The sequence below is a fragment of the Lathamus discolor genome, chromosome 1 (genome assembly GCF_037157495.1).
Source record: "Lathamus discolor isolate bLatDis1 chromosome 1, bLatDis1.hap1, whole genome shotgun sequence".
Taxonomy (NCBI): Eukaryota; Metazoa; Chordata; class Aves; order Psittaciformes; family Psittacidae; genus Lathamus; species Lathamus discolor.
Window position 1 is genome coordinate 28,507,638 of NC_088884.1, and position 25,381 is coordinate 28,533,018.

At 36.0% G+C, this 25,381-nt stretch overlaps 1 protein-coding gene across 1 annotated transcript in view; it reads left to right on the plus strand.

Moving 5' to 3' along the window:
• Positions 1-25,381, plus strand: part of LRRK2 (leucine rich repeat kinase 2) — a 69,418-nt gene that overhangs the window by 30,848 nt on the left and 13,189 nt on the right. The window contains exons 18-42 of the mRNA XM_065665787.1: positions 1-35; positions 1,745-2,000; positions 2,230-2,418; positions 4,066-4,187; positions 4,933-5,002; positions 5,460-5,680; positions 6,324-6,574; positions 7,915-8,063; positions 8,759-8,852; positions 10,673-10,859; positions 11,213-11,394; positions 11,889-12,118; positions 13,130-13,257; positions 14,239-14,457; positions 16,464-16,665; positions 17,275-17,363; positions 18,211-18,398; positions 19,306-19,460; positions 19,873-20,019; positions 20,172-20,363; positions 21,084-21,230; positions 21,561-21,661; positions 21,827-22,017; positions 22,689-22,849; positions 23,634-23,804. The exon at positions 1-35 is cut by the window's left edge and continues 136 nt beyond it. Of these exons, the coding sequence (XP_065521859.1) occupies positions 1-35; positions 1,745-2,000; positions 2,230-2,418; positions 4,066-4,187; positions 4,933-5,002; positions 5,460-5,680; positions 6,324-6,574; positions 7,915-8,063; positions 8,759-8,852; positions 10,673-10,859; positions 11,213-11,394; positions 11,889-12,118; positions 13,130-13,257; positions 14,239-14,457; positions 16,464-16,665; positions 17,275-17,363; positions 18,211-18,398; positions 19,306-19,460; positions 19,873-20,019; positions 20,172-20,363; positions 21,084-21,230; positions 21,561-21,661; positions 21,827-22,017; positions 22,689-22,849; positions 23,634-23,804 (4,077 nt within the window). The remainder of the gene's footprint in view (positions 36-1,744; positions 2,001-2,229; positions 2,419-4,065; positions 4,188-4,932; positions 5,003-5,459; positions 5,681-6,323; positions 6,575-7,914; positions 8,064-8,758; positions 8,853-10,672; positions 10,860-11,212; positions 11,395-11,888; positions 12,119-13,129; positions 13,258-14,238; positions 14,458-16,463; positions 16,666-17,274; positions 17,364-18,210; positions 18,399-19,305; positions 19,461-19,872; positions 20,020-20,171; positions 20,364-21,083; positions 21,231-21,560; positions 21,662-21,826; positions 22,018-22,688; positions 22,850-23,633; positions 23,805-25,381) is intronic.

A 25,381-nucleotide genomic window follows, 5' to 3' on the forward strand; every position in this document is an offset into this window, starting at 1 on the left:
ATAAGAAGACAAAGACAAATTCTTTGATCTATCAGGTAATATATGGGAATATATAGTTTTATTGCAAAATTTATGCTTTTGTGTTCCTTCCTCTTTTCATCTAAACATATATTTGGCAGAACATTGCACCAGTACCCAGTGTAGTCTAACTGTGACTGGATTGGTATTAACCATTGCTACTCTCAGTGACTACAGACTCAACCTGTTGTTCATTGAAACACCCTTCACTTTATTGAAACTCATAGGTTCACTCACACCTAGAATATGCCCACACGGCCAGTTCAGTTCTGATACAAGTTCACTTTAAAGTCCGTGCTTTCTGATTGTTTACCCTGTTCATGTGCAAACCTGGATTCAATTAAGTACTCATTTAACATTAGCTTTGGCTTAATTTTGAGGCAGAAGACTAGAGCTCCAGCTTTGCAAAGTCCCAGTCATTTTTTTCTGAACTAATCAGGCATATGTAGCATCAAGCCCATTAGAGCCCAGTCCATGAGCTGATACTTCAAATTCATCTCTTTCCAAGCTCTGTGAAGCTAAGTAGAGATAGGCCAGCAGGCAGCACTGTGCAAGGATAGGTTTCAGTGTGCTTAGTCCCACTCTGTCCTAGTCCTCCAAAGAAGACTTCACCCAAAATGGCTTAGTCTGGAATGGTGGATTTGGTTTTCTTTTACTTTGTGTTGTACCTAAATATTAATATAGTCAGATTTTGTGCTGATTTAACTGTTCTAGTTAGATTTCTGAATATTTATCAACACAGCTATGGTAATATAACGTCTTGGAATGCCTGCAGTCACACTAGCTGCAGTTCCATGGTCTGTCCAGACAGTTGCCACATCCAGAACATCAACTATTTTAAATATGTTGGTGTCCTAAATAAGGCCAAAGGCAAGTATCCCATCTGGATTCAGCCATTCCAAGAGAGAGGCTGTTCCCACCTGCTTATAAGTGCTACTTGCTAAACATGACTGCCTTTAAAATTTTTTGTGAGAAATGGAGTGTATGAGCACTTCTTAATTTTGCTTCAGTGTAAGGGTTTTAAAGGATCCAAGAGAACCCCACCAGTCCTGTCTGAAGTGAATTAGGAGGTGTTCACTTCTGGCAGAGCTGGCTGGGTTTGATAAGCTCAGCTGGGTTTAGAACCAACCGTCAATCCATGGAGTCTGAGGCAGTCACATCACTGTTAGCAAACCACAGTGGAAATACTGAAGTAACTTGGAAGTATTTCTGAAAAGATTTGTAATATTCACAATCAACACTGCTGTGTGTAGCTGCAGGGTGGGGGGTTGGAAGGAGTAAAGTCAGTGGACCTGAGCTCCCTAGAACTAGGCAAGGCTTGATGAGTCTCACCATTGTTGCTTGTTCATCTGACATGAAGCTGATGTGGCAAAATATCCCCAAGTGTCTTTTCTCCACTGCAGATAAATAAATGGAGTTGCTGTAGACTACATGCGATAACCAGACTATATAAATTATCATTCATTTTTGCCTGGAAATTGTTTGCAGTCATGGCAGAAATTACAGAACTCAGACATTTGTTATATTTTGGGCAAAGACTTCGGGAAAATTCGAATTGGTACACGGATGCCTTAGGCAGGCATATGCTCTGTGGGGTAGGGAATTGAAAAGAAAGGCATGATCATAAAAATACAATGAATCTGAATTTGAGACAAGTCTCTTAATGCAGGCTGAGCTGTTGTTTGAGTGCTTCACATAAATGTTTTTGGTTGCTTTTCTCTATTAGGTCTGTGAGAAAGGAAATAATCCTAAATTAGTGGAATTGCTATTAGCCAGTGGTGCTCGAGAGCAGGATATTCGGAGTGCTTTAACTATCAGCATAAAGAGAGGAGATAGTCAAATCATCAGCTTGCTCTTAAAGAAGCTTAGCCTTGATGTCACCAACAGCAGTATATGTCTTGGAGGATTTGGTATTGGGAGACTAGAACCTTCATGGCTCATTCCTTTGTTCCCAGATAAACTTACTCCATTAAGAAAACAAAGTAAGTATATATAGATTTTGTTATACAAAATGTGTTATTATTTCTTGATGGTCATATGTGAGTGTTTTAGATCAAGATATTCAGTTGAAGATCTCTTCATAGCATTCAGCCAGTTATAAAAAGACCACCAAACCTTGACAATAAATCAATTTATTTCTCCTATTTTTTTTTTAAGCTATTTATGTTTCTTGGAGAATATGCTATCTTTTTGGTTTCTTTATACATACAGATGCCGGTTCTGCACTAGCAAGAATGGTGCTTAAATTCCAGATGAAGAATATTTCAGAGGATAGATCAAGAACTTCCTCTGATTTAAACTTCTCTGAAGATGGAGTGGATAAAAACTATGATTGGAATTTCATTTCTGACCCATTAGTGGACAGTCTTTTTCCTTTGAGTGATGACATTGATAGTGAAGGTAATTGGTTTTCTTTCTTCTTTTTATAATCCAAACCTAGTGTACCATGGCTAGACCATAGCCATAAATCAGTTGTTATTTGTACTTGAGATAAAGTACTTCCCTTGGAAAAAAAAAAAAAAAAGTAGGACTTAAAGCATTTTATTCAGTTACATATTTAAAATTAGTACTTCATGCATTCAGTTTCTTGCGGAGCGAAAGGCTGGACTCCATCCAACCAAATTTAGATACTGACTTATTTTGATGTCTGTTTCTGAGCTATTCTAGCATGCTGCCTTTTCAGTCTACAGCAAAAAGCAAGTGCTTCAAGAGCACAGTTTGTCTTATCATGAAGTCAGGTGTATTGTGATCTAGAAGTCCCTATTTGCTAGCTTGTCTGGAAATAAAGCGTGCACAGTAAGTCTGATATAAAAAAAACTACATTGTTAGCAAGTAAATTAAGTGAAACAAGCCCTATCCCAAAGATGTCTAATTGATCAGAAAGTGTAAATGCAAGTCTGTTCAGTCCAACATCATTCTTGGTAAGTGTGTCAGGAAATCTGACTGCCTTTAATTATAAAACCCACAGCATTTCTGACATAATATTGGTATCAACAGCAAGAGTAAGTGGCCTTGATTTCCAATATGACTTTCGTTTGTTCAGGTGTCACTGTTGGTTTTGAACTGTTGGGTACTCAAAATAATAACAGATGAAGAATTTGAATTTTGGAATCGGAAAATCCTAAGGAATTGTTTTGGTTCGGTTTTGTTCTTTCCTTTACATCATTCAGCACTGGTTTTAATTTCTGTAGGACTGTGGCACACACATATCATACTGATAGGTACTACTTGTTGTCCCACACAGAAAAGCTGTTAAGTCATAGGTAAATTATAGGGAAAAATGCAAGCTTTGCCAACAGGAGTTTTAAAACTAGCTTTAAGAAGAGGAATGCTAACTGGGTTGAGATAACCCCAAATCATGAAATTCAAAGTGGCATTTGATATTTCATTCTCAATAAACGTAGGAGTGCAAATTTAGCTATTTCAATGCAATTTTTTTCTATTTGAAAATGTTATTTGCACTGTGGTAGTACAAAGATGTGTTATGAAACATCTTTGGGTCCCTCATGAGAAGAATAATGTGGAAGTGCTGGAGTGTGTGCAGAGAAGAGCAGTGAAGCTAGTGAAGGGTCTAGAGAACAAGACTTATGAGGGAACTGGAGTTGTTTAGCCTGGAGAAAAGGAGCCTCAGGGAAGACCTTTTAGCTCTACAACTACTTGAAAGGAGGTTGTAGTGAGGTGGGGGTCAATCTGTTCTCCCAAGTAAAAAGCAATAGGACAAGAGTTAATGGCCTCAAGCTGCACCAGGGGCAGTTTAGATTGGATATTAGGAATAATTTCTTCGCTGAAAGGGTTGTCAAGTACTAGAACAAGCTGCCCAGGAAGTGATTGAGTTGCTCTCCCTGGAGGTATTTAAATGATGTGTAAATGTGCTGCTTAGGGAGACGGTTTAGTGATGGACTTGGCAGTGCTAGGTTTATGGTTGGATTCGATGATCTTAAAGGTTTTTTTCTACCTAAACAGTTCTATGATTCTAAATACTTTTTCTTACTTATTTGTCCTCCTGTGGTTTTTTTTGGTTTTTTTTGGTTTTTTTTTTTGTACTAGGAAGTGAAGGTTCACTTATTACAAAGAAGAAGTCCAATTCCATTGCAGTTGCTGACTTATATTGTAGGGAAATGGCATTTCAAAGAGGTTCTCCTACTATGCCACGACATTCCTACTCTGTGGTAAGTCAGATCCTTAATCCTTCCAGGCTTCTTTTAAGTCTATCTGGGTTGCCTACTGCAAAATTGCTGATAATCAAGTGTTAGGAAAGGCCGTGTAACCATATGGGCTCTTGACCTGCTGTTGCCATTTAGTATTTCTTTTTATTGTTGTGCAATTACTGTGCTCCAAATCACTGTATAGATGAGAGTTTATTTCATCAAAAATTTATGATCAATAAAAAGTCCCAGTTCCTGGGAACTGCTCAAATTTCTGGTCTGGTGTTCAACTGGAGATACAAAAACTGTCAGCCAATTCACAAAGACTCAACTACCTTAGTGGAACTATTATTCAGAGTGCTACTGTGATGAATGGAGGCCGATTTTATAAGGAGACATAAGAGGACAAATCAGTGGAATCAAAGTCAGGCTTCTTTGAAAGGAGCTTGTCTCTTTCCATTGACTATAAAAGGAAACTGCAGACACTTGCTTCCCCAGTGAAGGGCTTTTTTGTAATATCCTGCTCTATCCTATCACCCCTCCCTAGTGAATGTTATTTTAGGTTGCCAAAAAATGCACTACTTCCATTACACTTCAGATCTACTGTTCTTTCATATTGAATGGATCAGTAAGTTTTATAAAGATGTGACCTATTGTTGTTTTTAGTTGAAATGTACAGTTTCTTTGGGCTCCCCCTGGAAGTTCTGGTTAAAAGTGACCATTATTCGTATGTGTCCATAACTGTTTTTTCTCTTCTGTAATTTTCCAGGGACCTGGCTCTGATTATGAGCCATTAATGAAACAAAGAAGAAAATTCTTGCCTTCAGATGAATCCTCCAGTAAGAAAACTATACAATTTAACATATATAACAGATTTTGCATCCTTAATTCTTTCACGAGCATAGCTTGCAAAGATTTTAGTCAGATTATGTATTTCTTTACAAAGAAGAAGATACATTTTGTAAATACTAGAGTGGAGTACATATAACGCATATATAGGGATATTTCTTTCCTGAGCTTCACAAACAATTTATGTAGAATTAAACAATGATATTTCATGAGTGCCCTTACTAGCTTTCAAAAGTTACTTCTGTTGTGCAGTGCGTAAGTGTTCATCTCTTCTCTATTGTCTTACAAAATTCTGTCTCTTAATAGAAGTTTTCATGGATTTGGATCTTACCAATATCCAAACATTCACTGTCTTCTGCATTTTTATATTCCAAGTTTGATTGATCTTAATTTTAATAATGTGATAAATGAAATAATGCTGTTTTTCCCATGTTTTTGTTTGAATAGAAAGCATCTCAAAAATTTCACCACATCTAAGACCATCAGACAGTCTTTCTTCATTGATCTCAGAAAAGGAATATATTAAATCACTAGATCTTTCATCGAATGAACTGGAGAACATTGATGCTATTAGTCAGAATAGCTGCTTGACTAGTCATCTGGAACACCTTGAGAAACTGGAGCTCCACCAAAATGCTCTCACAAACATTCCAGAACAACTGTGTGAAGTAATTCTGCCTAATTTTATGTAATACAAGTTGAAATTAGTTACAATAAGTTGTTTGTCTCTAACAGCAACCCATAACAGTACTACCCATGAATATGGGAGTATATTTTTGTATGCTTCATACGTTCACTCAGTTTCCGTTCAGAAGATTTACATTCAGCTAGAAATAAAAGTATGTTCAAGGCCAGGTTGCATGAAGCCTTGTGTGGGATGGTTTAGTGTGAGGTGTCCCTGTCCATGGCAGGGGGGTTGGAACTAGATGATCTTAAGGTCCTTTCCAACCCTAACTATTCTATGATTCTATGATTCTATGATTTTCATGGAACTGTTTTAAGTCATTTACTGCAGAGAAGTGCTCTAGGACATGTTATATTGAGTAACATAATGGAAATGGAAATGAGAAATGCAGGCAATTTATAGCTGTTAAATTTTATGAATCTGAGCTAATAAATATTGAAGAATGCTTTATGTTTTATTCTGTAATAGAAATGTTATGGTTTACATTGGTATGATTGCTATTTTCTGCTGGTTTTCCTAGTTAGAGAAATGTAAGTAAATTAATACGTTGTATAAAATATAAATCAATTTAAAAGCTATAAATTCGTATTTTCACTTTTTAAAAACAAATTATCCTTTTCTTTCAGAACTTGAAGTGCTTGACTTACTTGGATTTGCACAGTAACCGATTTACTTCTTTTCCCACTTATTTACTAAAAATGAATTGTATTGCAAATCTTGATATCTCTCGAAATGACATTGGACCTTCCTTTGCTTTGGATCCATACCTCAGATGTCCAACTCTAAAGCAACTTAATCTTTCATACAATCAGCTTGTGTGCACTCCTGAATTTCTTACAAATGTTGCTGAAAATCTGGAACAGCTGTTGCTAGAAGGGTGAGTAGCATTAGTAAATGGAATGTAGCATAACAAACACAGTAGCAAATAATGCATTTGTCATCCAGGTGACAGCGATGACTGTTACAGCACCGAAAGGATTGTTTATTCAGCAGTGAAACTGGCATTATCTTCCTAGTGTGTAAACTGCTGCAACTTTCAATGTTGCATTACAAAGTACATGAGAATATCTGTATTGGGCCTTGATGGGCATTGCAGTTTCAGTGACATACTAAAAATGTTGTAGTTCAGCATTTTTCTCCTGTGTCCTGGGTTCAGCAGTATGTCTCCATACTGTTCCAGACATAGTCCTCTCCAGACGCAGTTCTGTCTCTATCTCTGTACCCTCAACTAGGGTTTTGGTATACAGAACACAGTTTTCATTCTATTTTGTATTCACTAGAGGTTTTTTTTTATTGTGGCTCATGGAATTGCTTTTGTTGGTTATGGATATGTATGAAACGGCAGAAGCAGAGAAAATACGTAATGTTTCGTTTAGCAGCACTTTTTATTGAATTTGTTCGTGAGTGAGATAATTCATATCTATTATCTTATTCTTAAGAATACTATTCTTGATAGCTCTGTAAACTGCAGACCCTGTCTCATTCTTCTCCGGTAATTTATTTTAAATAAGATGGTGATGGTTTTTTTACATACAAGTTCACAAAGAATAAAGATAGCAATGTAAGTAACTAAGGGAAGCAGTATTAAATATGTGAGTCAAATATATAAAAGCAATATTTTTACATTCAAAATCTTGTTGCATTTCTTCTCTTCATTAGCTTTATTTTGAACTTTATTAGCAATACTGCCTTTGCAAAACAGTGCTGCGTGGTTCTTCTGTCTCTGTATTTTCAGGATCTTTGTCCCTCTCTGGTGGTGTTCTTCTCAGAATACATTGTTTGTTTGTAGCATTGATACTCATCCTCCATTGTATCCCCTATACAGAATTCCATTTTATTTATTTTTTTTTTCTAGATTGGTACTCAATCTGTGACTGTAACCCTACAAACACATATCTTTAGTAAACAGAACTACTTACAAATGCAGCCATCCTCTTTGTGTGGGACTGAGCCGCAGTATGTAATCAGGAAATGACACCTTGTAGTACACGCTTACGTTTGCTCTCCAAATGAATTACAACAATCTTAATAGCAGTCACGTAATTGCATGTGCCACTCCACCAGACTTTTTACTGACTGATTGGTCTCTATACAAGCAAAAGTCTTATTTTTGGTTTACCAGTGTAACGATAGCATTGTCAGATCAATACTCTTTAATTTATTAGCTAATAGTTTCTGAACAAAACATGGATTATTTTTTTCTTATTATTCTCTCAGAAACAAAATTTCATGCTTATGTTCACCCGTATGCTTGAAAGAACTGAAAATTTTAAACATTAGTAAGAACAATATTTCATCCCTTGCTGAGAATGTCTTCATGGGCTGTACAAAACTGGAGCAGTTCAATGCCAGGATGAATGCTCTTGGTAAGTGTGAAAGTAGGATCCACCTTCTAGGAACCATTCCCAGCCACAAAATTCCTCAGCCACCAGCATTCAGAGTCTTGGGAGAAAAAGAGAATACACATATGCTTGTCCCAAGTGTGTTGCAGTGGCTTAGCATATTTTGTGCAATGGTGTCAAAATTAATTTATCTATGAAAAATACAAATTACATAAATAAGATTTTAATAATACTGCAGGAGTTCATAATTGCTCTCAGAATTTATTTCTGTCTTCAAGGTAGAATCTTCTATTTTTAAACTACTGTAACAGTATTTCAGAAGGTAGCTCTTAGGCTTGCATTAAACACAGCTGAATCGTTGGAGTCATTTTGATATGCATAAGACGCAACACTCACTGGGTGAATTATGAGAATGTATGTATACTGGCAATACAGCAAAGTATAAATAAGATTATTTCATTATTTAATGCCAATGTGAGATGAAGTATAGGATGATGTAACCCGATAAAAGCCGGTACATTAAGTCTGTTTGAAACTTCTTTAGTTTTGGGAGTTTAGTTTTAAATCAGCTTAGAAAAAAAGTTTCAAAGTCTGCCTTCAGTAGCTTGTACAAAGACCTGTGTTGGACTGACCTTTTTAGTCTTTGATTTTAGAATATTCGAGTGTTAAAAATAAGCATTTCTGAAAAGTAGTAGGATTAACTTCTTTTTCTGCTCTAGAAACAATACCTGACTTGTCATCCAGCATAACAAGCTTAAAATTATCTCAAAATCGGTTTACTAAAGTTCCAGAAGCAATTCTTCTTCTACCGCAGTAAGTTATTGTATTTATTCATGTTACTGTAAGTTCTTGATGAAAGTCTCATAGCAAGACCTTGGTTAAGCAAGAAATCATGCATGTTTTACTGAGTTTCAGAAAAAATTCTCTGAACACATTAAATTCAAAAATTAGTAGCTTTTAACTGAAGGCAAACCAGTCCCATTTTCTTCATTGAGAAATTCTGTTCCTCAAATTCAGATCATTGTTACTGAGTGTATATTGCTTGAGCTGAATGAAGCTGGCAGATCTTGCTGAGAAATCCAGAATGAATTTCGTATTTTCATGAAACCAGCAGTGAAAAGACAGTGGCAATTTTTCCATTTCAAGAAGTTCTGCAGACATTTGCACAAGGCTACTGAAATTAGTTTTTCACTTCCCAAACATCACAAGATATTTATTCTCAAAGAATGACACTTCCTCTAGATGGACTTCTGATAAAGATGCATGTGACAGTTATTTTGGTGTACCTTCAATGCATTTCTCTTGTGAAAATCAAGTTTCTGCTTTTTTTTATAGAACTTACTGACCTTAACAGGTCACTAGAATCAGATTGTGGAAGGAGAGCTTGCAAAGGTTAATCAGATCAGTTACCTGATAGATGTGGGTACATGTGAGTGCTGATGTCACTCTGGGAAGGCAGATGCACAAACTTGTGAACTTACATTGATCAAATTTACATAGAGCACATCTATTAAAATGATATTACACTGTTTCAGCATGCTAACATTTATATTCACAGCAGTCAATTTAATGGATGTGCTAAAAATGGTGCGCCTTACAGGTTCTACATCTCCCAGCCCAGACAAATCAGTGAGTTGCATGCTTCATGTTCTAACAGCAGCATAAACAGTATGCTTGTCCAACAGATGACTTACAGAAATTATATGTTCTTCTTTATATAGTTCTTAAATATATGTGTAGTTGAACTATATAATTAGTGAACATGTATGTATTTACAAACATTCTTAGAAGCATTCTGATAAAAGTGTGAGATATCTGTACCATCTGACATTAGTCTCCTAAGTTAGGAACAGGAAAGAGAGCAGCTCAGATCACCTAGTAAGGCTCCACAGTTTAAGTGGAAACTTGAGTTCTAGACAGTTGGTAATGCCAGCAAGTTCCCATTGCTTTTTTCTTCTTTTTTTTTTTTTATTTATAAAAAAGCCCATGAAAGTGCATGTTAGTGTTACGCTAAATTGCAGTTACCTTTTTAAATATATTTGTTCTAGCAAATTAGACATTGCACGTAACAGGTCCTGCCCTGACCTGTAACTGAAGTCATGAGCTAAGCTCCATTCTCTGTTACCTGTGTAAATGTATATTAACTGTACTGTCTACAGTTGAATTAAAAGAGTGTGAACCATATTTATCTGTGTCTTCTACTAATCTGAACAGTTGTGCACATCTTCTAATTGTAGAGAGAATAAGGAAGTGGACTATTACCACAATATGTACACTTGTTTAAAGTGACTCTTCCGTTTACTGTCTACAACATATACACACAGTACAGTGTGGATGTTTCTTTTCATGACAAGGCAATTCTATCCACAGACAAATACACTGAAAGAATATTACACTAAATCAGTCCTATGTATTTTCCGATTTAATGAGGACCTACTTAAAATAACACGTTAATTACTTTTGCTTGTAGTAACAATTCTCTTTCTTCTATCTGCATTCCTGCCAGAAAACTGTCTGTTCTGATATCTAATCCATTTGTTTGTTTATTAAATAGTAATACAGTTCCAATACAAATCTCAGTTTTATTTTCTCCATTTCCTAACTTCTCTTTTTTTTATTTTTCATATTTTCAGTTTGCGATCAGTAGATTTAAGCCAAAACAAGATCATAAGCCTGCCTGGACCAATGCACTGGAAATCATTAAACTTAAGGGAGCTGTTATTTAATCATAACCAAATCGACATCTTGGACTTGAGTGAAAAGGCATGTGCATGGTCTAGGCTAGAAAAGCTACACCTATCCCACAACAAGTTAAAAGAGGTAAAGTGTAAGACTCAATCTAAAGAAAATTAAATAGTTTTTCGATGTTTCTTTGATTTTTATGTCACCTCTCATACCACTATAAATCCTTAGTAAAATGTATGTAAGTGCAAATACTATTTCCTTTGAATGAAAATTGCCATATTTTATTAAGCTTTTCTGTCTGGAATGTGTCATCATATAATCAGTTCGTATGACGAATTCATTTTGAGGTCCTTTGTCTATTAGTATGTGAAATCAGGCCCATTTATAAAAAAAAAAAGAGCTAAAAATACAGTGGTTAAATATTTAATGTTCATGCTCATACTGGTTTTTGTAATGTTTAATTACCTGTTAAATGTTCTTTTATTTAGATTCCTCCTCAGATTGGCTTCCTAGAGAATTTAACTTCTCTGGATGTAAGTCATAATCCCGATTTGAGATTCTTTCCTGATGAAATGGGAAAACTGTCCAAAATCTGGGATCTTCCTTTGGAAGGACTCCATCTGAATTTAGATTTCAAACATGTGGGATACAAAGCCAGAGACATTATCAGGTTTGTGGCCTTATTGTTCTTGAATATCCTCATGTTGCTTTCTTGGGATATGCAGTAAGCATCAAGAAAACAAGTTACCCTTTTAAAAAGACATGCTGGTTTGTCTTAACGAAATCCAGTATGCTACTTTATGGAAGGTATTATATCATATGAACTCACACACATAAAACACATTCTAGTGATTTCTATATTCTTGAATTTTGTGCTTCTATAAGCCATTCAATAAATGGTGCTTACCAATTATTTCTTGTGTTCCCAGGTGCACAGAGCACATTTTCTGGGTAATTACAAAACAAAAAAAGGCATATTCTGAATTAAGCTTTAACTTTCAAATCAGAAATTAGAATAGACTGTTAAAATCCCAGTAATATCAAAAAGATGTTGAAAATATAAAGCAAATGGTGTGGGTTTAGATTTTTTCCTTGGTCTTGAGTGCTGTTGGTATTTTTCTTTATTACACACTGCTGTAAGGTCTGCAAACTTTTTTATGCCAGATTTCTTCAACAACGACTGAAGAAGGCTGTACCTTATAACAGAATGAAGCTCATGATTGTTGGAAACACCGGCAGTGGGAAAACTACCCTGCTGCAACAATTAATGAAATGCAAACGAACAGAATTGGGCTCTTCAAAAGCTACAGTAGGCATTGATGTAGAAGACTGGATCATTCAAGGGAAAGGCAAATTGAAGAAAGATCTTATATTAAATGTGTGGGATTTTGGAGGTATCTGAAGAGCTTATTGTAATTTCCTGTTGTCTTTTCTAACACATTAATGCATTACTTATTCTTGGAGTAGGCCTGTGGAATTTTGAGTTGTGGATAGTAGAATCATGCAAGCTTACACCAAAAGTCAAGTGACTACTTATAAATTACTGAATTCTATAAACCGGCAACCAGTCCCTCAAATTTAATGTAAAGCCTCAGAAATTTCTCATCATCAGATGTGGGCTGACCACTCGTTTCAACCATAGCACTTTAGAACTGTTACTTCAGAATAGCAAGAAACTGTAATCACCAGAAGAATCATCTTTCAACTCTGTTTCTCCCTTCTGTATTCTGGCTCTGTCTAGGCTCTACAGCATCACTGTTTTGTAATGTCCCAGTAAACAAAGACTTTGAACTTTGGGGTTTTCAAGATCTTTCTAAATTTGAGCAACTCCAGAAGCACTTGTAAAATTCAGGGGCACTTTAGCCTATAGAAGAGTTACTTCTAAACATGGGTCTGTGATCATTTAAATACAGTCTATGTCACAATGGTTAAGCACTGAAGAGTATCAGTCAAGCTGAATGTCCAGCTTCAACTGGGATTTGAAGTGCTTAATGATGTGAACTTGGGAGTCTTATTTTAAAGTTGCTGAAAGGATAAGAGCAAGGAAGGGAAGAAGGAGGGGTAGGAAGGAGTAAAGGAGAAATTCAATATTGAAATTTTAAAAGAATTGTGAGCTTTCAAGTTGTGCTTGTAGCAAACATGTTTATCCAGTTGTTAAATCTTACACTTCTTGACTTAAAACTAGCTTACATGTTTGAGCACTACACGTCAGTCATTAAGCTACCACACAGTACCTACCTAAAATTCATAGTTATTATAGGTTTCCTCTCAATTTAGATGATTTTCTGTAAGCGTTAATTTTGTTTGTGGATTAGTTCTCTGAGAATAAGTGTTCTGCTGCCTTTTTGTGACTTGAAGATGTTCAATGAGGGAAGTACTGAACAGTGGAAATTTTTTATCATTAGGACAAGAAGAGTTCTACAGTACCCATCCGCATTTTATGACCCAAAGAGCTTTATATCTTGCTGTTTATGATCTCAGCAAAGGACATGCAGCGATAGATGCTATGAAGCCATGGCTTTTTAACATCAAGGTAAGCCATAGATAGGTACAGAATGGAATTTCACATTTTAGGGAGCTGCCGGTGAGCAGCAACTAAACCACAAATATTTTTAGACAGGGAAAGAGGAAAGAAGCTCTTCAGTAAATAAAAACAGTAAGATGAAACAAGAGCTGAAATACATATTTAAAATATGATCAGCACCGGTTTGTACTTCCAGTGGTGGAGAGTGATGTGCAAAAGAATAGTTTACATATTCTGGCAGTATGCGAAATTGACTGATAAAAAGAAGAAAGGGATAGTGTTAAAGGGATGAGTAGTTAAACCCGCTTTTTCTTTTATGCAATTGTAAATTTTGTGGAAATCAGAATTTTACTAATTTAAAACTGAGTAGATGCAGGTTTGAAATCATGCTGTTAAGTGTATGCTTAGCTTCCTGTTGTTCCACCTTGAGCAGTGATACAGGACAGAGGGTTATAGTCTGTTTAGTGTTGATGAAGCCCATTTCTGATGTGTTCTCCTTTGATATGCAGTGCTTGCAAATGTGTCATTGCTGCACTGTTCTAATGACAACCAGCAGATTACACTTTGCTTTCCATTTTGTTGGTCATTTTTAATGAAAAATGCAGTTGTCCCTCAAATTTACTGGCAATGTTATTAATTTGCAAAGTATGAAATACAGATCTACACTGCTTCTTTTTAGAAAAAGCGGATTATTGGATATTTCTGTTTTAAAATAGTCATCTCTGTATGTTAAAAGTTGTGTTTTGTATTTATAGGCTAATGCATTTTTACTGCCTTATCAAGTCAAGGCTATTTTATGGGATTGCAGTTTAAACTTACTCTGAATAAAGACAGGAAATAGTATTTCAGATTTCAAACTTATTTAAAAGAGTTATATTTAGAAGGGGATAAACAGTTGCTTTTTTCATCGTATTCAATGTTTTGACTAAATTGCTCACATTTTGTGTGGATATGAAATAATAACATCAACTGTCTGGATCTTACTAACAGGCTCGAGCTTCAACATCCCCCGTCATTCTTGTTGGCACTCATTTAGATGTTTCCGATGAAATGCAACGTAAGGCCTGCATGAGTAAAATTACTAGAGAGCTGTTGAATAAGCGAGGCTTCCCAGCAATCCAAGATTATCACTTTGTGAATGCTACTGAAGAATCTGATTCCATTATCAGACTTCGGAAAATCATCATAAAGGAGAGTCTTCACTTCAAGGTGAGCTACATACTGTTGATAATGTTGAAAACATCCTAGCATTAGTTCAGGATTTAGCATGAATTAACACATAATTAAATACATTTTTAGTGTGATAGCAAACTCATCTTGCCTTATAGAAAATGTTACACACAGCAAAATAATGAAGGAAAACCACCAGCTTTGTTATAATTTCGTTTTCTACCGGAAAAATCAACTTAGTAAAAATCTCAGCTAAGTTCTGTTTTCAAGCACTAGGGCCATAAATAGAATATTTAATTAAAAATAGGCCATCTTTTTCTCATGAGAAAACCTGATGAAAACCTGCTTTTTGTTGAATGGCATCATATAATTATAATATGTGTAGTGCAAGATTTTAGGCGACCAGGAAGTAAGGTTTTGTGATTTCTGAAAGCCAACTAATTCTCCATTTACTGATTTTATTTTACATAGTATGAAACTCTTCCTAGAAAGGGGAATTCTCTGCTTATCTCCTAAGCCACAGCATGAAGCAGTAAGTGTGAATAATAAGTATGAAGAGACTAGCCCAGGCATGGATCTTACAGAAAGACAGGATCCAATCTGTTAAAAAGAATATACATATTTATATTTTTTCAGTTACACAATATCAATCATGTACAGTGTTTAACATGTTAAAGAGAAAAGGTGGTGTCCTGTACTACTGAAGTCAGTGGCAGAACTTCATAAATCATAGCAGAGCCCAAATTTCTTCAGAATTACTGCTTGGAAGGTTTTATAGAGCTAATGCTGTATTTATGACCAACCTCACACTGATGGTGGTTCAAAGGAAAGAAGAGCATGCACACCTCATGTTTCTCTTTCAGGAACTTAGGTGCATCCATAATCTGCCTAACTTCGTTCCACAGTTCAAGGAATAGCTAACCAGTGCTAAGTGGCAATGAGGTGGACTATTCAGCTGGAATGGATTAATTTGACTTCTCATACATGTAGTAGGCATGACTAGAGCGGATGTTTGTAGATGTTTATGTAGCCCTGTAGGACCACACTTTGTCAGCACCCAGCAGAAAGTCTGCTTTTTGAAAACATTTCCCTCTGAGGTGCCGAGAAGTTGTTCCTGTAACATCCACATCTCTTGTGACTATGACTTAAACTCACATTTAAACTTCACACAAATGTCAGGTAGCCTGAAAAAGGGAGGTATTTTCCGGAATTAATGTAGGCAGTTTGTGAAAGGAGTGCTCCAAGGTGCCTGCTTTGAAGTTAGACAAAGTGAGTTGAGTATTCAACATTGTTAGAAAGTGCTCTGAGTCTTTGAAATTACACAAGGTACTAATTATATTTTTGACACATACAAATGCCACAGTGCATTGGTGTTTAACTTCCTTTAAAGGAAGATTGCAAACTAAGAAGCCAATTTGGAAATGTTGGGAAAATTATTTCCCGTTTCCTCAAAAAAAAACCCCAACAAACTAGCTCAGCACCCACGGAGAAGGAAGAACGTTTTTGGGTGCTACCTAATAACAAAGGTGAAACAATGTCTTCAGGAAGGAAGGCAGGCTCAGGAAACAGGGGAAGGCATGCGGCTGTTTCCTCTATGTGTCACTAACCTGGCTAAATTTATTTCTTCCTCTCCTCTTGTCCACTGACTATCAGGAATGGAGACTTGTAGTTAAGCTACTACCCTTTCCCTCCAGTTTATCTGAAGACATGTCTAGAAAGATTGCAGATTACAAGAGATATAGACTTTATTCATTTACCTCTGTTCTTGTGCTCACCTGAGGTGTATGACATCATCTGTTCATACAGAAAATATTTTCCTTTTACTTCAAATGAAAGCTTTCTCTTTGAAATTGTGTCTTCTAAGAAGACATTTTTTATGGAAATGCAGGAATGTTTTCTTCTTTGAGTATTCATTTTTAGAAGAATGTTCATGTTAAAATTCTGGGAGAAAAATTGGTTACATCTACCTCTCAGAAGCCATCTTATTCAATAAATTCCACATGAATAAATGAATACATTTAAGATTATTATTCCTAATTATGCAGATCAGAGATCAACCAGTGGTTGGTCAGCTTATTCCTGACAGCTACCTGGAGCTGGAGAAGAGAATTTTGCTGGAACGTAAAAATGTCCCGGGTGAATTTCCTGTGATTGATCAGAAACGCTTACTGGTACTGGTACAAGAAAGCCAGTTACAACTGGATGAAAATGAACTCCCTCATGCAATTCACTTTCTGAATGAATCAGGTAAAATATTCTCTTCAGGTATGTTTGTTAGCACCTTATTGCAAATCTGCAGCAGACCAACCTGTATGTATTTTGAAATCTCAGAAAAGTTTGCCATGGTGTTAAGCTGAAATGCTTCAGCTTGGGTAACTTCAGTTTGACAATCCAGGTTACTGTGTCTCAAAGGAATTCCAAGATACAAAGGATTACTACTGTAACAATTTATATCTCTTACCCCTCCTTGAAAACATTATGCCTGCTCTTTAGACAGCACAGTTTCTAAAGAAAGTTGCAGTTGCTGTAATAGCTTGAATAGAATAGTGATTGGATGAATATATGTTCCAGTTTATCTCAGTGCTTTACAGACTGCGTAAGATTCAATAATAAACCAAAAACCAAGTTACTTGGAAAGAAAAACAAGTCAGATCACAAATCTAACAGGACGTCAAGTAAAGCTGAACAAACCATGATTGTGTTCTACTGCCCTGAAATATTGACATAAATTCAGTAGCTGTATCTGTTATTCAAACTGCTTGTGTCAAGTAAGAAAAACAGCCCAGAGTGGGGTATTTACTGTGCTTAATATGGAGCTTGAGAAATGTATTGCTAAATACAACATTCTTTGTGCAGGTGTACTCCTCCATTTTCAAGACCCAGCACTACAGCTGAGAGATTTGTATTTTGTAGATCCCAAGTGGCTGTGTAAAATCATGGCACAGGTTAGATCCTGATTGCTTTTTTCATCTACATTTGTAGAACCTTTTCTCCTGTCTGAAACCACTGTAACTTACCCGTGATTCTTCTTCACCATTTCTTTCTTATTTTCCCTAGAATTTTCTCAGGACCCAGGTTGGTTTACCTGGCTCTTTCTGTTTCCTTTGCTTTCAAGACAACTGCCTGTGTCAGCAGTTCTATGTTCCTATGCTGTAATGTCCAGTATCATTTAAACTGCACTGGACACAAGAATAGATGTAGAATAGAAAAACCCCATGGATGCAAAGTAATGCTGTAATATGTTGTGATAAATTGCAATGAAAGCTGGAGCTTTGGGTTAAAGCAGTAAGAATGGGGGGAAAAGGGTCATTGAGTGCTTACTGATGGCAAAAGGGAGTGGTGGATTCGCATCTTGGGATGGGAGAGTAGCAGACTGACTGCTTAAGAGGAATCATCAGTGAAATGTTGATCTAGAAACACCAGTTATGTCTATTCAGCTTTCCTAACCTCTGAAACTTTACCTTTCATTCAGTGCAGGAAATGGGATGACAAAATGCAAGTTTGAGCCTTTAAAACTGGTGCAATTAAGAGTGAGAAAAGACCTAGAAAGTCACAACACACAGTGAAAGCTACTGAAGAATGGTAGCACACAAGTGGTTTGGACAGCTTTAATATTTTTCACTGCTGTCTTCTTGCTGGCTAGCATTATGGAAATGTTCATTTTCACCGTGAAAAGGAGTCCATTTTCCCACCTAAGTATTAGCCTACTAAATATTTCAGGGGGCAGAGCTCGTCAGGAATATGCAATCTAATGATGACTGAACAGCTGAAATTGTTTTACTTTTTCGAAAGATTTTGACAGTGAAAGTGGAAGGCTTTTCTAAATACCCTAAAGGAATTGTAAAGCGTTCAGATGTGGAAAAATTCCTTTTAAAGAAGAGCAAGTTTCCTAAGATCTACATGTCACAGTACTTTAAGCTTCTGGAAAAGTTCCAGATTGCTTTGCCGTTAGGAGAGGATCAACTACTAATCCCAAGCAGGTAAGCAAAGAGCTAAACCCACAAATGGCAGCCATAAAGATCAATCAAAATGAAACATTCCCATCAGGTTAACTAGTTTAACTGGTCACTAAAGCAATTTGGTATATGAAAGCATGATAATGTACTTCATACACTAAATTTTAGTAAACGCTTTCAGAGGCATTTTAAGCTGATCTTGTACCAGATAAAGCTTACATCCTATTAGCATGGTGGGTAAATGGAATCTGTAAATGATAAAATGAATTAGGTTGTAAGGATAATATTTCTTTTACCATGCAGCAGGAGGATTATGATTTACCTTTACATCACAGTGTGCCAGTATTACAGATACTTATTGCAATATAAAAACTAACCATGAATTTCTATAGCCTACGTGCTTGGAGTGAGAACCACAGTCAAGTTACTCAGAGGCAGTATCTCCTCCAGACAGTCTAGTCATTAACTGTGGTGACAAAGAAGTGTCATGAATTTGAATGAGGTCCTTTTGCCTTATCTGAAGCAGGTAACACAGTTCCTCTGCCTCATTACAGATTTCTTAATATGTTTAAGAATGCTTATGCTGCCTAATGGAGCGTGTTGCATGGTTGCACTCATCAGAGTTTCTATGTTCTTTGAAGTCCTGGCAGAGGAAGATTTTACCTGAACATTTTACCTGCCTTATATATGTCTCAGTTTTTTCTCACATGTACATTCAATATCTAATGATTGAGGTTCTGTTGGGATTAAATTACAGCAGAACTTCACTTTACCCGAAGCAAGCAGAATAAGCAAACACACTACCTGTTGTTCCCTCATCATTTGAATCATTCATTAATAAATAATGTTTTATGTAATAAATACTGTATGTCATCAGTCAGTTTCGATAAAGAGCAGCATTAAATAATGTCTGATTTTTTTATTTTTTCAGTTTGTCTGATCATAGACCTGTTATAGAGCTTCCCCACTGTGAAAATTCAGAAATTATCATCAGGCTTTATGAGATGCCATACTTTCCTATGGGATTTTGGTCCAGGCTGATCAACAGGTTGCTCGAAGTATCACCTTATATGCTGTCAGGAAGAGGTACAAATCTTTATCTTCAAAAGCAATAGTGAGCACGAATTCATTGATCACAAATGCCAACACCTGCATATTAAAGTTATGTTGGTTTACTTCGTCTAATTTATGGCCACTTCACAAACACGAGAAAATGCAGTGGTCATTTTTGTTACTTAAAAATACCCAGGAACAGATAATGCCTGATCTTTACTGTGGTGTGCAAAAGGCGAAGATTGTATTCTGCTTTTGTAGGGCTATTCTCACTGCAAAGTTGTAGCCTTTATTTTGTTCTTTAGTTGGGTAGGCATAAACCTACCCAATAAATATTCATATTTATTATAATTAAATACTCAAAGTACCATAAATTTTCCATACATTTAAAAACATTCCATTCATATTGGAGATCAGATTTTTAATCTAAATTTGTATTTTCTAGAGCGAGCTCTTCGTCCTAACAGAATGTATTGGAGACAAGGTATTTACTTGAACTGGTCTCCTGAAGCCTATTGCCTGGTGGAATCAGCAATATTTGACAACAACCCAGACAGTTTTTTGAAGATTACAGCACCTTCTTGCAGAAAAGGTTAATTATTCCTGAGCCTGATTTTTGCTCCAGTTTGAGTGCAGCTTGGCATTTGGTTTGTTGTGCTTTTGGCTTTGTAATGTTGAGTTTAGCTTTACGATTGCAAGTATGGCAGATTGCGATTGTAATTTCCCTCTTCTGGTTTCTTCAAGGATGCATTCTTCTGGGACAAGTGGTGGATCACATAGATTCTCTTATGGAAGAATGGTTTCCAGGCTTGCTGGATATAGATGTATGTGGCGAAGGGGAAACACTGTTGAAGAAATGGGCCCTGTACAGCTTTCAGGATGGTGAAGAACACCAAAAAATCCTTCTTGATGACTTACTTAAAAAGGCTGAAGAAGGTATATATTTATGCCATTTAGGCATATAAGAGGTACATCTGTATGTAGATAAATATTATACGACATCAGCTTTTTATAACATCTGGGTAATTCATGTTATTTTAAAATGTTTCATTTGTGTAAAAAATAACCAAGAGTAAAAGTTAAAAGCAACTCATTCTTTTTTTTATGTAAGAGCTGTCTGTATATGTATATAATATGGGACAGATTGCAGCTACTTTGTATAGTTCTGTATAAATGGTAGTAATCGTTTATCATGATACCGATAATGCAGCTTCATTCACAGAACTCAATCCAGCACATAGTAAAGCTGATACTAGATCTTTTGGTAGGGCCATATACAACAGAAATTTTAAAAGCTATATTCATTCTACATTCTATAAACTAACAGAATTGTTTCTTTTTATAAACAGAAAAATAATCTCTTGGTTAGTTTGGTGTTGTTACATAGCCACAATTGCTATCACATTTGATTTGTACATATACAGAACCTTGAAAATACTTAAACATGTGAGATACATTAAGTTGAATGGCAAACTTAATTGCGTATGCATGTATGTATGTTTGAGTGTGTGTGCATACATATATATACACACACATAAGGATTTCTGTTTAGGTACATTGAACATGTGCACTCACAGAGATACATGTACCTTTCAATGCCTTTTGAATGATGACTATCCTTTTTCTTCTTTTTTTTGTCTTCTTTGTTTCTCTTAGGTGACCTTTTGGTAAATCCAGATGAACCAAGACATACCATTCCAATAGCTCAGATTGCTCCTGATCTGATACTGGCTGATTTGCCTAGAAATATTATGTTGAACAACGATGACCTGGAATTTGATGAAGCTCCTGAATTTCTCTTGGGTAGGCATTATTTTGTAGGGTCTTTTTTACAGAGCTGATGTGAACAAATCTGTTGAAGTCAGTTCTGCAACATATGGAAGAAAAAATTAGAGAATTGTTTTCTATAGAAATGTATTTTCTAAAGTATTTTGAATTTTGGGTTATTAAGTTTTGATTTTCCATTAACTTGTATGCTGGGACACTGGGTTTTATGTGTTTGGGTTACTGATCATGAACCTTAACACAGTAGATGATCCACCCATTTTAAAATTGGACTTTTCAGCTATTTTTTTTATAAATGGTTGGTATCCCTTCGTTTTTAATATTCTTTTCAATTTTATCTTTGGAAAGGTGATGGTGGGTTCGGATCTGTATACCGTGCATCTTATGGTGGAGAAGAGGTTGCTGTAAAGATTTTCAATAAACATACTTCCCTCAGGCTTCTAAGACAAGTAAGAAATACTGCCTTTTTTGTGCTGTAGTGCCACTCTTAGAATAGCAACCCTAGTGAAGAATTTAAAAAGCTCAAGACTTCACTCCAAAACATTTCTGAGTTTACTTTGGAACTACAGAGGTTATGCCATTTACAGTATTTCATCCGATTTTACAATTTACAGGAGCTTGCAGTGCTTTGTCACCTCCATCACCCCAGTTTAGTGTCTCTGCTGGCGGCTGCAATCCGTCCCCGGATGCTGGTGATGGAATTAGCCCTTAAAGGATCTCTCGATCGTTTGCTTCAGCAAGACAATGCAAGTTTAACTAGAACACTTCAGCACAGGGTAGCCCTACATGTAGCTGATGGCTTAAGGTAAATATGATATCTGCTTTGCTCTAAAGACAGGATACAGTTGCAAGTAGGATATAGTGCAAATGAAAATCTTCTCTTTTCTTATATCTCATCTCAAGCAAAATGTTCCCTGGGCCAGGCAAATGCTTTCATTTTTATGATTGATTAGCTGATAGATAACACAAACTTTTGCTACCTGTGATTATCTGCTAACAAGTGGCTCTCATGTAAGTAGAGAAATAGCAAGAGCTCTGGGTGAAATTTCTCTGTGGCCATTGATTTCTTATTAAAATGTCAAAGAAGTTAATTCAGTGTATTGTTAAGGTTCTGAAAGGCCGTGAATGTCCTCAGGAGCTATTGAAGTGTGACTGTAAAATGACAAAACCTGCAAAAGGAGCTTAGGGACCAATGAAGCTTAAACTTCTAAGATTCAGTTTTCAAACTGCCAGTGACACTTCAGATAAGACTTGGTACTAAAATGCTGCAGTGTTTATGTAAATAGTAATTCAAACAATTCTGAAGTCAATATCCAGTATGGTGGTGTCATGTTGATGACATTCGACATTTTTAAAGACAATATTTAACATTTGAAAGCATGATTTACTGTTTTGGGAATAATCCACTCAGTGTGCTTGTATAGATGCATCCCTGAATTATGAATGCTTTCAATAAATACTTTTTTTGGTTAACAGGTACCTACATTCAGCAATGATCATCTACCGTGATTTAAAGCCTCACAACGTGTTGCTCTTTACTCTGTATCCCAATTCAGCTGTTATTGCAAAAATAGCTGATTACGGCATTGCCCAGTATTGTTGCCGAATGGGAATAAAAACTTCTGAAGGTACACCAGGTATGGAAAAATGCTTTGGTTTACAGTGCATTATGTCCAAAAATAGCTAATATGATTTTTATGTAGTCTGTAAGAAGTCAATCACAAAATGAAATCCTAATCATACCACAAGTTGTGATGCCAGATTTGTGCTTCTTCTCAACCCTACTTCTATTCATATTTTAACCCCTTTTAGAAGAATCAAGGAGTATACTAAAGGTTTGAAAGAGAGCAGATTACATTACATTACATGCACTCATTATAATTTTTACTGTTTTGTTTTAGGATAGTTACTGCGATATTGAAATTATACTGCTAAACTTGTTTGGTGTTATATTTTTCAGTAATACATGGGTATTTCAAGGCAATAAATATCTGCACTGTTCCTGACTTTAGAGAAGACATATTAACATCCATTTTAAAGCACTGAACAATTCAACGACTTTGAAAAGTGCATTTAGGTCTTGGAAATTGAGCATGAAGGTGTGACTTCCAAGTATTAAATGTTAGGCCTTGAGTAGAGACTGCAGACTTGCCCTTCATTTTCAGTATTCATTGATAAATGAATTATTTCCTATATAATGGTACAGGACCTCTATAACTGATGTACTGTCCCCTTCCTTTATACTGATTGCTGATTTTTTTGGAGGTCTGCCACATGCAAGCTATTGCCAGCCCAGAAATAGTGAGCCATTTTTGGTTTACTTCCTGTGACATTTTCATCAATAAGCATTTGCTCTTAAAAGGATAAAGATGGCTTCATCTGGGTATGAATCATAACTATTAATGAATGATTTATTTGCAGGATTTCGAGCACCGGAGGTTGCCAGAGGAAATGTTATTTACAATCAGCAAGCTGATATTTATTCATTTGGCTTGCTGCTTTATGACATTTTAACAGGAGGAGGTAGAATAATGGAAGGCTTGAAGTTTCCAAATGAATTTGACGAAATAGCCATACAAGGAAAGTTACCAGGTATGCCTTCTTTCTTACAATTTTAAAATGAAAGTGGACCATTTGTGCTGCTTCCTCCAAAAATAACACCTCTCATGTTTTATGTTGTATCTAACAGTGATCAGAGGAGGATAAATAATAGTAATTTTTTAAAGCTTCTCCTAGTTTCATATGGTCTTGAAATAAGGAGAAAATAGGCATCTATCGAACGTCATGTTGGTCAAAATTTTATTGCCATTTCAAGGGATCTATCTGCTTCACTTTGGAAAGAAAGAGAAGGTTTGTGTGTGTGGGACTTTATCCAGATCTAGATAAAACAGATGTTGCTGAAGGTGCCTTCTAATACCATGTCTGGACTTCACACATATTACTGTGGTAATGCAAATCATACACTAAGATAAACACAGCTCCACTTCTGTTCTTCAATCATGATATATTACATTAAAAGAGCCATTACAGAGAAGCTGAAAATCTTGAAATCTTTTAAAAACCTCTTGAAATCTTACTTAAAGTAAATTAAAAAAATAATTAAAAAATGGTGCCGCTTAAAAAAGCGACAGAATTCCTATTTAAATAGGAATTCCCTTTTAACTTATCAAGAGTGTGAAGTGCATGCCCAGCTACATAACATTCTTCATAATTTCATCTGCTTTATAATATGTATTTGTTGGCTGCTGGAAGGAAGGTTGAAGAAGCTATCAGGCTGGATGTGATATAGGCAAGCTGGACAATATGACTCAGAATTTGACAATTTCTGTGTAAAGAGCTGTTGAAATTTTATAGCACTACAATCTTTATATGTGATGTTCTTACTTACTGCCCTGCAATAATGGATATACTGTGAAAGATTCTTAAAGACTGAAAACTCCATCTAGAAAAGGGCAGCAACTCTGCCACTCAATCTGGCATGGCTTCTCCATTAGGAGAGACAGAGAGTTCATACATTTTCTACTCGTTAAGGAGAATTATCCAATTCATGGCTCAGACAGTTTAAACCCTCTTCCTGAAGAGGCCATCCCCAGAACCGTTGGCTCAGTATCTCTTGAATGCAGCTGTCCATTTGGCTGTTTTCTGTATTATAAGCCCTATGAAATATTAGTTTCTGGAGATAGAATTCCATCTGTGCACATGCTCGTCATCTATGTATTTCCACCAAAAAGGGTCCTGGCTGAGCTCACAAGTAAACAGTGTCTGTCATGTGCTGAACTGAATATGTTTGTTTGCAGGTATTTTATCATTAATGTTACCTCTGCCTAATGTAGGACTGGAATATCTGCTGTCAGTTATCATGAACCAATATGATAACCTAATATCTAATCTAAATCTCCCCTCTGTGAGTTTAAATCCATCCCCTTTGTGCTATCACTACATGTGCTTGTAAAAGGCTCTTTTCAGATTTCTTGTTTTGTTCTTAGAGAGGTCATCACTATAGTCATAAGGTGCATATTCAAAGCCTGAGTGGTTTTTAAACTCCCATATCGCATAAATACTATATGGAGTTGTTTATCTAAATTGCTATATATTTTATTGGAAGCTCATCTGTATTCCATATCCATATTCAATTCCACAGGAACTGAAAAGACTACAGACTGAAATGA